The 14,786-nt window shown below is 31.4% G+C and overlaps 1 protein-coding gene across 1 annotated transcript; it reads left to right on the top strand.

The window, feature by feature from the left end:
- Positions 1–1,639: 1,639 nt before the first annotated feature.
- On the top strand, positions 1,640–13,870 carry LOC110724145 (fructose-1,6-bisphosphatase, chloroplastic-like). The gene is made up of 4 exons (XM_021903535.1): positions 1,640–2,227; positions 3,826–4,050; positions 4,595–5,101; positions 13,574–13,870. Exons 1-4 carry the CDS (start codon positions 1,781–1,783, stop codon positions 13,643–13,645), a joined length of 1,251 nt encoding a protein of 416 aa, XP_021759227.1. The 5' UTR covers positions 1,640–1,780; the 3' UTR covers positions 13,646–13,870.
- Positions 13,871–14,786: the final 916 nt, after the last annotated feature.

Genomic DNA, 14,786 nt, shown 5'->3' with positions numbered 1-14,786 from the left:
ACATCCATTTACAATATATACTAATCGGTTAAAATTATATACTTCACAATCTAATAAAGTGGAGTCCTGTAAATTAGGGTTGGGTCATGAATCATCTTAGGTTGGATCACTTCAGGTTACGAGTCAAGAAATGTTCATCCCTTGTCCAAAGTTCTGGGTTCGGGTCAATCCGGGTGCTTTGAACATTTATTTTATCTAGTTTATTTTTATTTTTTTTTAATGTATTAAATCGAATATTTTCACCAAAATTATTATTAGTCATTACATGCATGACATATTTTAAAATTTGACATATAGATTATAAATTTATCTCAAAATTCAATAAATAACCCGGACATCGCACGGAAAGAAAACTAGTATATATATAACTTTTCTTATGGGTATCTTAACTTCTCTATTATTAATGATTATTATTTAACATCTAACTTACATATGTAGATATGTGCCACGTGGAACCCTTCACATGAGGTTCTATAAATGGAGGGTTGAGAGAGATTTCAAAGTATCTCGTGAGGGTAGGTTGGTCATTTCATGCGGAATTTAAATTTTGCCATTTTAGATTCAGCGGTACAAAATACACTCTCAGTGGTACAAAATATAATTTTAGTGGTATTTAAAAAAGGTTCAAATGTCTGATTAGGCTGTCAAATAATACCATTACATCTCAGTGGTACAAAATACACTCCCAGTGTTACTCAATGCGGTTTTAATGGTACTTATAAAAATCTTCAGTGGTACAAAGTATACTCTCAATAGTTGTGGTCCCAATTTTTTTTGTCGTTTTTGCAGGTGAAACCATTTCTGACTCCAAAGGTGGGCCTCACCTCACCTTGTTTTTTCACTCTATCTATATCTCTCTTCCTTTCTCTCTCTTCCTAGTATATTTGCTATATTATTTTATGTCGTGAGACATTTTATTTTGTCTCACAACCCTTGAAATGTACTTCCTCCCCTTCACATGTATTAGAAATTAGAAATATGCTACATCACCGTAATATGCCACATCTATTATACTATGAACTTGTTTCAATTACAATAAAAATGTTTATCACAAGGTTTGAACTCAAGATTAATAATAAATGAAATAATCTTATTACCAACTTTGCTATACGTTTTCATTATGGTTCACATTCTATTATAATACACTAAATACTTTAATTTGTACATGATATTGATTTGAGTGCGTTTATTTAATTTCATTAGTTATTATTGTCTACTTAATTTTTTTTTATTTTTGGTAATTATATAGTTATGATTTTATAGTCCAAATAATATATATTGATATTCAAACAAAATCCAGTGAATCGTCTAGAGCCACACACTAGTTTAAAGATTAAAAAGTACTCCGTATTAAGAAGGAACAATAAATAAAGGTAGGATACAAAGAGGGTAGAAAAGTAGGAATACTTGTGAATAGGTATGAATACACTAGTTCACTCAGGATCAATTACTAGTCGCCTAGCTTCAATTATTGCTTGGGTCATTCAATTTCGAGAAATCATTTGGAGTAACACCACGAATCAAGTTAGCTCTTATTCCAAAAGGTAACTGTTGATTCAGCAAAATCTGATCACACAAAACAAACAGTGGATTGTACATGGAGGATAAGTGGGACCAAATCATATCATACTCTCATTAGCAGCCTTACAATTCCCCACAAACTATGTACTCACATTCTAATATCACCCCAAATATCCTTTCAAATTCCTTGAATTTCATAATCATCTATTAACCTTTCAAGAAAAAAAAAAAAAAAAAAAAAAAAAGCATAGGAAGAATAATGCCAATGGCAGCAATAGGACCAACAACAACACCAGTCAAATTGCGTACCTCTATCTTTAATCCTCATTTATCTAGTCTTTCTCCATCTCAACAATGCATAAATTTTACCAAGTCGCTTGATTCGTTTCCTACTGCGGGCAATAGGAAACATTTAGCAGCCGGAGTTAGGTGTGCAGCTGTAGGAACAGCTGCCGAGGCTGCAGAAACAAAGCCTAGGACTAAGAGTAAATTTGAGATTCAGACACTAACTGGTTGGCTGCTTAAGCAGGAACAAGCAGGGGTTATTGATGCAGAGCTTACTATTGTACTGTCTAGCATCTCCATGGCTTGTAAACAAATTGCTTCGTTGGTTCAACGCGCTGGTATTTCTAACCTTACTGGAATTCAAGGGGCTGTTAATGTCCAAGGAGAGGATCAGAAGAAACTTGATGTTGTCTCCAATGAGGTATGATCATTGATTTTATTGTAGTCAGTTAAACATTCTTCTTCGTCTTTTTCTTGAACGCCTTAATCCCATAAGTGAGGTTACTACATGAACAAACATATGGTCACTCATCCTAGTACTACTCTCATTCATTGTGACTCGAATCAAGCAATGTGACAGATGTTTACACCGGCTATCACTGGCCTACCAAAAGTCAGTTTTAACATTTTTCTTCATCTTTTGCTTGAACGCCTTAATCTGATAAGTAAGGCCAGCTACATAAACAAACATAAGGTCACTCATGCTAAAGCTACTCACAGTCATTGTGACTCATCTCAAGCAATGTGACAAATTTTATACCGGTTGTCATTGGTCTATCAGAAGTCGGTTTTAACATTGTCACATGAAAATATACCAAAATGGCTAATTTGACAAAAGTATTTACCAAAACGGCTAGTTATAAAATTTAATTCCCAAACTAGCTAAAGTTATTGATTTGAAAGGATATTATTTATTTACCAAAACGGTTAATTACTTTATGTTTTTTTTTTGGTTGTATTTAAAAAGAATTAGTTTTTTTTTTTAATTTTTGGTTTTATTTAAATTCTAATGCCATAGTTTAAAATATTCCATTAATTTGAACCATAAAAATCAAAATAATATATACAAAGTATGCAGCAATTCTAAATTTTTGTAAAAAGTTACACAACATAAACAAAACAACTACTCAAAAAAATGATCCAAACTTCCGATCAACAAAAGAAAAAAAAATACAACTATTTTTTTAACACATAAAGATAGAAATAAATATGCTACGTATGTAAGTTGGATTTATCATACACATTAAACAAAAAAAAAATATTCATACTAGCCGACATTAACTAAGAGTATACAATTAATAGACATGAAAAAGATGAACAATACCTTAAAATCTCTTATCGTCGTATAAATTTGCAGTAGCCTTTTTTTTTTTTTTGAAGACAAATTTGCAGTAGTCTTGATAGAACAATACTACTTGAAATTCCAAATTTTTGTGATTGATATGATCAAGATGAAAAATTAGTGCTTTTATTTTTTTTTTTTTATCGAAATTAGGGTTTTGCGAGTCTACAACTGCTTACGTTCTTCGTAGTTTTGTGTATTGCTTAAATTTTCCAGCTTAAAAAAATCTTAAAGTAAATAAAAATAAAACCAAAAAAAAAACAAAGTTAAAAAAAAAAAAAAAAAAAAAAAAAAAAAAAAAAAGTGAACCAAACCGGTTCAAAGGAAATAAGAAATAGATAAATTCCTTCCAAGTTAATAAATTAGCTAGTTTGGGAATTAAGATTTATAATTAGACGTTTTGGTAAATACTTTTGTCAAACTAGCAGTTTTGGTAAAAGATCCAGAAATCTAACATAATATAAAGTTGGTTTACTGTTGGATTACATTCGAATAATGATGAATGACCCAGATTGATACTCATATTCAATAATACAGAGAAGATAAGAAGAGCATATCTATTACTAATGAAAATTTCAAAGCACAATGTTGTATCTGAAAATGTGAAGGCTGTAAATATTAATTTAGAATGACGAGCGTTTATGCAAAAGTTAACTACAAAGATAAATATCCAACAGGTGTTTTCAAACTGCTTGAGATCAAGTGGGAGGACAGGGATAATTGCATCAGAAGAAGAGGATGTACCAGTGGCAGTCGAAGAGAGCTATTCCGGAAACTATATTGTTGTGTTTGATCCACTTGATGGATCATCCAACATCGATGCAGCTGTCTCAACTGGTTCCATCTTCGGAATTTATAGCCCAAATGATGAGTGCATTGTCGACTCTGACAATGAAGATGAGGTAACTCTCATTATTCTTTATCTGAGTCTCTTATTAGCCAAAATAAAACGAGAGTTCCTAATAACTATTGTTTAAATTGCTGTTGGAAACATTTCTACAATCTTATGTGCTGATTCCTGAGGAAAAAAATATAACCATATATAAAGAGATGTCTTTGATAGAATTAACAAAGAAAAGTTTAAATTCATGTAACTCAAACATAATTTTATATCTCAGTTTTGTAGCATCATCACTTCAAAGCCACTCGAATTTCATCATTTTACAAAAAATTATTGTAGTTCCATAGATTGTGATAATAGACCGAAAACATATAGAAGACAGAATTTTGTAGACGTTACGGGAGAACAAAAACTATGTCTAATATTTGATGCTAAGGTACAGGCACCAAAATTTTATTTTATGACAAACATATCCTACGTTTTTTTTTTTTTTTTTCTAAATAATGGTTAAAAGAGGGAAAAGCTAATAAAAGCTGTCAGGTAAAAAATACATTAAAAAGACATTTCTTAAGTATGTTTAATTATAGTTTAAACAATATTTGCAGCTAAGCGCCGAAGAACAGAGGTGTGTGGTGAATGTTTGTCAGCCAGGGGATAACCTATTAGCAGCAGGGTATTGTATGTATTCCAGCTCTGTAATCTTTGTACTTACCATTGGAAAAGGGGTGTATGCATTCACATTAGATCCCATGTATGGCGAATTTGTCCTCACTCAAGAAGACATCAAGATACCTAAAGCAGGGAAAATCTATTCATTCAATGAAGGTAACTACAAAATGTGGGATGACAAATTGAAGAAGTACATGGATGACCTTAAAGACCCTGGATCGTCTGGAAAGCCGTACTCGGCTCGTTACATCGGAAGTTTGGTCGGGGACTTTCATCGAACACTTCTATATGGTGGCATTTATGGGTACCCAAGAGATTCTAAGAGCAAAAACGGGAAGTTGAGGCTCTTGTACGAATGTGCACCCATGAGCTTTATAGTAGAACAGGCTGGTGGAAAAGGATCTGATGGCCATAATAGAATTCTCGACATTCAACCTACAGAGGTAAGTTCAATCATCATAATATACTCAATATGATCAAATTTTAGGATGTCCCATATGTTAACATTGTTGATAGAGGGGCAATGGTAAATCCACCAAAAAAACGATGGGAGGTACGAAATTAACACATTTAAAAAATTAAATCAATAAATTATAATCTTTTTTTTTTTTTCTTTTTTCTTTTTTTTTTTTTTACAAATAAAATTATACATATTATTTATTGATGTTAACCATCTATTAGCCATTTAAAGTTGACTTTATTTTTGCTAAACTAATATTATTTTTACTAAAATTAAAAATATTTCTGCAAAACATAAATAATATACTTCCTCCATATTTTTATTATTGCACCATAGGGGTTGGATACAAATATTTTGGTAGTGGAAAAAAAGTAAGAGAGAGAAAGGTAAAAATACAAAATTGCCCATGTGACATATTGATAAATTAAAAAGTAAGTGTGAAAAAGTAAGGGTATGTTGGGTATTTGTAGTGTGAACACAAATATTTTTTTTCTAAAGAGAAAATGGTGCAATATTTGTGAAACATCCTAAAAAGGCAAGTGATGCAATAATAAAAGAACGGAGGAAGTATATATATAAGGGAGGGATTCGGTGGGAATAAGTTCATATGTAAGAATTCATACTTATATGAGAACTGGTCTATAATTTAGAACACGTGAGTAAAAATTTAGAACATACGAGTAAAAATTTAGAACATGCGACTCAAATTTAAATTTAGAACATATGACTAATAATTGAGGGATACCCAGACAATTCCCCAGATAAACAAAATTTGTTCATCTGGGGGTATAATTGTCTTTTCAAGTACCAGTTGAGGGGTATATGTGTCTTTTCATGTACTAGTTGAAAGGTACATGTTTAATTTCCTCACCAAATAGTAAAAGCAAAAAACAAACAGTAATTGGACAACTCACCAAAAAGTACTGAATAAATGACTCTGCTTTTTCAATATATTTACAAAAATGCCATCATTGTTTATCTTGCATGATCACCACCTTTAATGGACTAACTTGTATTTTCCCCTAATAATTTAAAAAATATGACTAATAATTTTGAAAATGTGTGTGAGCAATAATTTAGAACAGCTTATTCAAGAATTAGAACATGAGAGTAAAAATTTTAAAAAATTGCTTCATGAAATTTAGAACATATGATTAAAATTTAGAACATCTGATTTTAAATTTAGAATGTGTGAATAAAATATTTAGATTACTTGGTATAAAATATAGAAAATGGGAGTAAAAATATTGAACATATATAAGTAAAAATATAGAACATGTGAGTCAAAATTGGAGCATATACTTTCGAATTTAGAACATATAACTAAAAACCTTAGAACACACGCACGTTTTAAAATTTAAAATATATAAGTTAAAATTTCGAAATAAGTCATTCAAAATTTATAATATCTAACTTAACTAATTTATGGTTTAGAACATGTCATTACTAATTTAGAACATCTGATTTAATTTAGAACACCTGGAAAAAAATATAGAACATCAAATTTAAATTTTAGAACATACGAGTAAAATTTAGAACATAAAAAGTGTTCTCACATAAGAAAAATTTTCACATAAGAAAATTCTCACGAGAGCCTCCCCATATATATATATATATATATATATATATAGGAATGTATGAAATGAGGCATACTACTTTTTTGAATCAGTAATTGAAATATAAAAATAATTAAAATATATACTCTATCTGTTTTTAAGTGTTATTTTTTTACAAGCACATAATTTTAGGCAATTTAACTAAAATAAATAAAAGGTAAGTGGAGTAATTGTAGTATTAAAAAATTGTAAAATAAAAATAGGGAGATTGTTAGTAAATTGAAAAGCAACAAATGAAAGGAAAGAAATACTTCCTCCGTCTCACATTATTGCAAGTGCAACAATTGATTTTCTTATATCTCACAAAAAATACCCAGCTATTGAATATAATATGAAACACAAATAGTAATAAAAGTAGTAGTAGGTTAGGAGATATATATAATATTAAAATGTACTCCCTCTGTTTCACTTTGTTAGTCTCCTTTGTAGGAATGGCAACGGATCGGATTCGGGTCGGATGTAGCTAAATCCGAATCCGATCCGTTTAGTAAACGGGCCCTGGACTCGGATCCGTATCCGAGTCTGAATCCGAAAAATCCGAGTCCGAATCCGATCCAACTCGTATTTTTCGGATCCAAATCCGCTCCGTCTATACGGACCTCCGAAATGATCCGAATCTTTTTTTTTTTTTTTTTTTTTGTAATGTCATATACCTATAATTGTTTGTATTGACATATCAAGTAAAGTATAAACATAACATATTTAAATTATGAACTTAGTTACATAACAAAATTTTGATACAAACACAAGCAAACAATTGTCCCAAGTTATAAAGCATATGCTAATACTCTCGGATTCGGACTCGGATCAACCTCCATCGGACTTTGCGTAGGGTCCAAGTCCGATCCGTCTCCTATTCGGATTCAGATCTATCTTATTGGATTTGGATTTGGATTCGGACTAATTTTAAACAGATTTGGATCGGACTTTTTCCTTCGGATCGGAACGGATTCGAATCGAACTCGGATTAAATTGCCATCCCTACTCCTTTGTAATCAATCACTTAAAATAAAAAAATGATAAATCTTAATGATCTGGAATTTGATTGCATCTTTGTAATTAATGTTTTGTCTTTACCAGTTTTTTTTTTTATTATTTATGAGAATTGGCTGTAATCAAATTGCCTTAAATAAATCTTGATTTAGTTTGGAAGAAGTTTTCATGTCAACAATATATCCACTAGCACATATATTAACCAATTAGAATTATATGACTCTTTAAACACTCAATTAGATTAACTGTTCACAAATTATAAAAATTATATTCCCTATTGATTTCTAGGAATATTATTCATATGGGTGTATCGTATTGAAACACCCAAAACAGTATATGACAGTAACAAAGTAAAACAGAGGGAGTAGCTTTTTGCTAAAAAGGTAAGTGTGACCCTTAAAAAAACTTGGCCATATTTGTAAGGAAAAATTTGCAAATTGCAGTCATTTAAATTTTTTTTTTGCAAATTGCAGCCCAAAAGTTCGTATAAATTGTAAATGGCAGCCTGATTCAACTTTTACATGTCGAGAAAATCTTCGGTTAAGGTTTTAGGGGTCATTTTTAGCTCTTAAAGATCCAAATTGAGCTCAAAATTAGCAAAAAAATAACGTAAGTGCCTCATTTTGCGTAACAAAAATATATTGATTTGTGGGAAACTGTAAAAACGAGACACTTACATTAATTTTTTGCTAATTCCGAGCTCAATTCGATTCCTTAAGGGCTAAAATGGTCCCTAAAACCTTAAACGATGATTTTTCAACATGTAAACCGATGAAAAAGTTGAATTGGGCTGCAATTTACAATTTATACGAACCTTTGGGCTGCAATTTGCAAAAAAATAAAAATTTAAATGGTTGCAATTTGCAAAATACGAACTTTAAATGGCTGTAATTTGCAAATTTTCCATTTGTAAGTGTAATACTAAAAATAAACACCAAGGGAGTAGATGCACATACTAAGTTTAAAACTAATCATTCAAAAACTCTTATTTTGAATATATTAAGGTACTATAATATACATATAGTATAAATGAAGTAAAATAATTAATATTTGATAGTAGTGCTATACTATTAACTAGATAATACTCGAGCCATGCATTCTTTTTAAAATTATTGATACTTGAAGTACAGAAGTTTCTAGATAAATACGAGTATAACACAATAATCAATGATAATAATAGCATTCAAAACAATTATATTAATCAATAAAAAAATATTGAATTTTTTAAGTAAATTAATGACAAAAAAATATAAAAAAATCCTATTTAGTATTTGTAATAGATAATTTATAAAATATAATATAGTAGTCTAAGGTTAAAACAAAGATAAAAATATGATGTCAGCAATTGATTTAGGTGGGAAATTTTTTTTAATCATAACTGGACATATGTAAAATTTGAAGAAGAAATGATGTTAGTGGTTGTTATTTTAGTAAAATTTATGGACAATCTATGAGCGACGTTGGACTTTGCACATATAGAAAAAAAATAAATTAATTGCATTATGATTTAATTTTTTAATTGTCACAATACCAATCACATGAGAGTTATTTACCCCTAATAGTTTCATAGAAACTAAATCTCTAAAAACGCAAAATAATTGGAAAAAAAAAAATTGAAATAAAGAAATTAAATTATGAATTTTTTGTACTTAGTAATATGAAGAAAAAATATTCAATTATGAAAATTGATAATTACTCTATACTAATTTTTTAAAGTCGTTGTCATTTATAGTAAAAAGAAGAAATTTAGGTTGAGAAATTACTTTAGGAGTTATCCATTCTTGATATTTAGAGTCTTATTTTCATTATGAAAAAACAAAGCAAAAACAGTATAATAAAAAAGAGGGTTAGGAGGAATGGGGTAATTGGATTGGAAAATTTCCAAAAGCGGTTTCTATTTAAGTATGTTTTATAAATGAAAAAATTGCCAGGAATAATCCCACGTTTGGGTCATCCGCTAAAAATAATCCCACCTTTGGATTATTTTTAATAATATGACTTTAAACAACAATCTTCTTTAAATGGTCACAATCGGTCAATTAACATTGTTATAGCATATTACTTGACACGTGTTGGAACTTGATTGGCCTAAAAAAATAAAAATAAAAAAGTTAAAAAAGAACAACCTCCCTACTGTACCGACCACCACTGCCATCGTAGCCGGCTGTGCTGACCTCCATAGTTCCTCGAATCCGCCTCACTAACCTTCCCCGTCACCCGATGTCGACCTCGCTCACCACCCGTGCCCTTGATTCTAGACTCGCTGGCGTGTCCTCCCCTATCTCGCGTCTTCCGATTCCAGCCGTCGTGCCAAAATCCCCCGTCCTCCAATTCCGGCTGCTTTGACCTCCCTTGCCCCCGGTTCCGTCCGCATCAAACTCCCCAATCGTTTCCAGAGATTTGGTTTGGTGGTTTTCAAATGGTCTTGGGTTAATGGGGTATTGATTTTTTGAAGGGGGCTTTGAGGTTGGGTTGGCTAAGGTGGGATTCCGATCAACGTGGTCAAGTGGCGGTGGTTTCGGGTCTGGGTAGGATGGTGGTTCCAAGTTTGGGTTTGGTTGGTGGTGGTGGGGATGGTGGTGTGGCTGAAGTGTGGTGCTTGTGTTTTTTCCTTTTTATTTTTATTTTTCTTTTTATTAGTTTTTCTTTTATTTTTTTAATTTTTTATTTCCAATCAAGAGGTCATGTGTAAATTAATTTTTTGTTTTAAATAAACCTGCTCAACCGGTTACAAGTCATCTGGCACCAATTAAAGAAGATTTGCATTAAAGGTCGGATCATTAAAAGATAATCCAAATGTGAGATTATTTTTGCGGATGGCCCAAAGGTGGGATTATTATGGGCAATTTTTTCCTTTTATAATTAAATACCTACAAGTATTAGTATGAACAAAACCTTTTGCATGCACCTGGTTTACAATAATTTTATTGTACATCAAACATTTTACGAAAAGTGACCCTTTTTTCTTATAAAAGTGACCCTTTTTTTTTTACGAAAGTGACCCATATTTTCACAAAAGTGACCTTTTTTTTCACAAAAGTGAATCTTTTTTTTTTTTTTTTTTTTTACAAAATACCTACAAGTATTATTATGGGCAATTTTTTCCTTTTATAATTAAATACCTACAAGTATTAGTATGAACAAAACCTTTTGCATGCACCTGGTTTACAATAATTTTATTGTACATCAAACATTTTACGAAAAGTGACCCTTTTTTCTTATAAAAGTGACCCTTTTTTTTTACGAAAGTGACCCATATTTTCACAAAAGTGACCTTTTTTTTCACAAAAGTGAATCTTTTTTTTTTTTTTTTTTTTTACAAAAGTGACCCTTTTTTTTTCACAAAAGTGACCTTTTTTTCCACAAAAACGGAGTATCGAAATCAAAAAGTTATCATTTTCTTCTACAATTAGCAAGTATTTTCCTCCATTTTCTCTCTCCTTTAATGGCGAAATCAATTATAGTCTGCCCTAACCACCTTCTTCCCAACAATACAATTCAATACAATTATCCTCCATCATAGGAGTATTCACTTTCCTCAAAATTCAACCATTTTTCTTCTACAATTAGCAACTACAATACTTCTCCCTTTACTTTCCTCCATTTTCTCTCTCCTTCAATCCTTCAATGGCGAAATCGATGAAGCATGAGAACAACAACCCCTTCGACCTCCTCAACGAAGTACTCCTCTTCATAATCCTCGATCATCTCTCCATTGACGACCACCTCGCTGTTAAATCATTTTCTCTCTCCTCAAAATCATTTTTTTCTGTGATGAAGTTGCCCAGCCCTGCCCAGCCCGATTTACACTAATTTAGTGTAAACCAGGTGTTATTAAGAGTTTGTGTAGTATGAATAATACCAAAGGTTTTTTTTTTTTTGTTTTTTTTTTTAAGAAAAGAAAGTAATAAGTGTTTAGGCTAATATATATATTTTTTTTTAATTTTTAAAGGAAGAAAAATTAAAGTAAAAAGCATATTTTGGGACAAGTGTAACGTGTTAATTATTTAACTAAAGAGAATGGTTATTAAGCTTTTAACATTTGCACTTACTCTAAAGAAGTATTAATGCAGGGTTGTGAGACATTCCAACCCTGCCTAACAAATAATAAAATATTTGGGAGAGAGAGAAAGGAAGAGAGAAAAAAAAATGATGTGGGTGTAGGGTTTTAGGTAATCTTAGCGGAATTTCATGAATCTCATTCATACGCATCTAAACAGGATCTCATGCATATACAAATAAAGGATCACATAATAGTTTAAAATTAACCTTTGATGCGTGAATTCCCAAGCTTTCTTCTACCTTCTTGCGGAGATTAGAGCCCCATTTGTTGCTCCTCTAATATTGGTCCACAAGCGTAGATCAAACCTCCACCAATGCTAGTTGGACGGGAGAGAATTAATCTCCTCTTCTATGGAGAACTTCTAACCAGTTGTAGAGAGAGAGGAAGGGAAAAATATTACGTTGTTTCTTTTGGAGAGATGAACGTCTGTTCTATTTTTCCCAAAGCCCTTTATTATATATATTCTTATTATCTAATTAAGGCAAGACTTATTCCTATCTTACTCCTTATGGCCAGTCATTCACTAAGCCCAACTTTTGGACTCGGTATTCATGTTCGACCTAACACTGTAACGTGTGACCTCATAGGATCCATTTAGTTGGCATTGGTTTAACCCAATGATCAATATTGGTCTCTAGCAAGACGTAAAGACGACCCAACTAAACGAATTTATTATCTCCATAATACGATCCATATTATATTAGTAATTGCACGAGAGTCGAGGACACATTTCCTACAGTGGGCCCCACAGCTGTTTTTTAAGATTTGCATTCACGTGCTAATACTGAGAGTATACTCTCTCCCTTTTTTTTATAATATGGAGTTGGGATTTTCCACTATTTATATGTCATCTTGAATTAATATTTTTACTAGTATATAATATATGAATATAATTACATAATATGTTGTTGGATTTGTATAATATCTACTTTTATGAATTTATTTTATCATAATTTTTACTAATTTTTAATTAAAGATACTGATGGTGAAAGTTGTCTCGGCCATTGTGTAAATCCAATTCTAGTTTTGTTTTTTCTTCAAAAAAAAAAAAAAAAAAAAAAAATCAAACAGAGGAAGTATTTTGTAGCAATGAAGTTCCAACATAAGTTTTATTAATGTACTACTATTCCACCAATAGTAGAAATTGTACCACTAAGAGCGATTTTATACCACTAAACCTCTAATGGTTATTATTTCATCACACAATGATAATACTCTAAAGTCTAAATTCATAGGGTGAATGTCACTTTCTGTCCTTGTGTGAACGCCTCCACTAACTCTAAAGAATTTTTCATCGACCGTACGATTAGGCTATAAATCTTAATCTATGACAAGACTGAAAAAACCTATTATACATAATAACCAACTTCAATTTTTTTTATTGGGAGAATGGAGGTACAATTGTACCTCTATGTAGGTATCCCTAGATCCTGCCACTATAAATGGGGTTATAATTAAAATTAGAATCTTGTCTAAATTATTTGCTGCTCTCCCTACACCAAAAAATATAGATATATCTAAGAAATAAAAAAAAGTTAAAAATAAAAAATAAATTAAAGTTAACAACTAATAATCAATTTTTTATAACCTTGTCTTAAATTTCTTCTTTGCGACCCAACCTAATTAACATTACATCATCTAAATGTAATAGTAAAATTTATAATAATGGGGCAAAGGGAATACTATATTGTATGACATTTAACTAAGAGTGTGTTAACAATTAAAAATAATATATTGTTTAGTTTTGTTTATTCTTATGTCTTTTGTTTCGTCTTTGTAACAGATACACCAACGTGTGCCGCTCTACATTGGAAGTGAGGACGAAGTAGAGAAATTAGAGAAGTATTTAGCATAAAAATTCCATTAATAAGCAAAAAAGTTAGACTTTATTTGTCTATAAAATGTTATGCTCCTAATCATTTTTCTTAAGAATTGGCTATTTATGGTTTATATATTGTAAGGGCCAGAAACTAATTCCCTTATGGCCTATTTTGTATGGAACATTTCATTGGAAATGCTGAAATTGACCCAATTGCCTTGTTTGGATATGCTTGTAATATGAAAATTGGATTTGGCCCAATTCCAAGGTTTTGAAGACATAAGTTTATTTTGATAAAATTGAAATTCCAACTATAAGCCATCAATTCAAATTCCAACATTAAATAAAATACTCAACTCTACTGCCGAATTTCCTATTTTCATGCTTTCTCTCATCCATTAAAATGTACTCTCGTGTGAGATTTTTCTTTCATTGCAACCCTTTTTGAAGGATTTATGTTTTCGTCGTGTGCAATTAATAGATATATAAATGGATCAAATTATGGAGATAATTAAGTTCGGACATTTGGGTCGTCGTTTATCATAGCTAGAGATATTAACGATATTTGGACTAGTAAAATAGCTCAAAGCCCAATTGAACAGATCTTATAAGGTCACACAAAGGGTCTAGATCGGGCACGAGAGGACGAGGTTCATGATGGGCCTCATCCCCTAGTATGGCCGACCATGAGGAGAAAGATTGAGGGTTTTGGGCTTCCTAACCCTAGTCTAATTATAATGTGATTATAAATACACTAGGTAAAGGATTTATGTCTTCGTCACGTGCAATTACTAGATATATAAGTGGATCAAATTATGGAGATAATTAAGTTCGTACATTTGGATCGTCGTTTAATCATACCTAGAGGTACTAACGATCTTTGGGTTAGTAAAATAGCCCAAATTAAAGCCTAATTGGACGGATCCTATAAGTAAAGGGTCTAGATCGGGCACGAGAAGACAAGGCCCATGATGGGCCTCATCACCTAGTATGGTCGGCCATATGGAGTGGATTGAAGGGTTTTGGGCTTCCTAACCCTAGTCTAATTATAATGTGATTATAAATAGACTAATTGTAATGTGATTATAAATAGACTAGATGCCTAGGGTTTTGCCATAAGTTGAATTCAGTTAATCAGTGTGATCAAATCCTAATTAGCAAACACGAGACCAACCCC

This window comes from Chenopodium quinoa, unplaced genomic scaffold (genome assembly GCF_001683475.1).
Source record: "Chenopodium quinoa cultivar QQ74 unplaced genomic scaffold, ASM168347v1, whole genome shotgun sequence".
NCBI lineage: Eukaryota > Viridiplantae > Streptophyta > Magnoliopsida > Caryophyllales > Amaranthaceae > Chenopodium > Chenopodium quinoa.
Note: the sequence above shows the minus strand (reverse complement) of the source record. Positions and strands in the feature narration are given on the sequence as shown.

Coding starts and splice junctions, on each gene's coding strand:
- LOC110724145 (XM_021903535.1), top strand. CDS start 1,781: ATGCCAATGGCAGCAATAGGACCAACAACAACACCAGTCAAATTGCGT. Junction 2,228..3,825: donor TTGATGTTGTCTCCAATGAG/GTATGATCATTG, acceptor AATATCCAACAG/GTGTTTTCAAACTGCTTGAG. Junction 5,102..13,573: donor TCGACATTCAACCTACAGAG/GTAAGTTCAATC, acceptor TCTTTGTAACAG/ATACACCAACGTGTGCCGCT.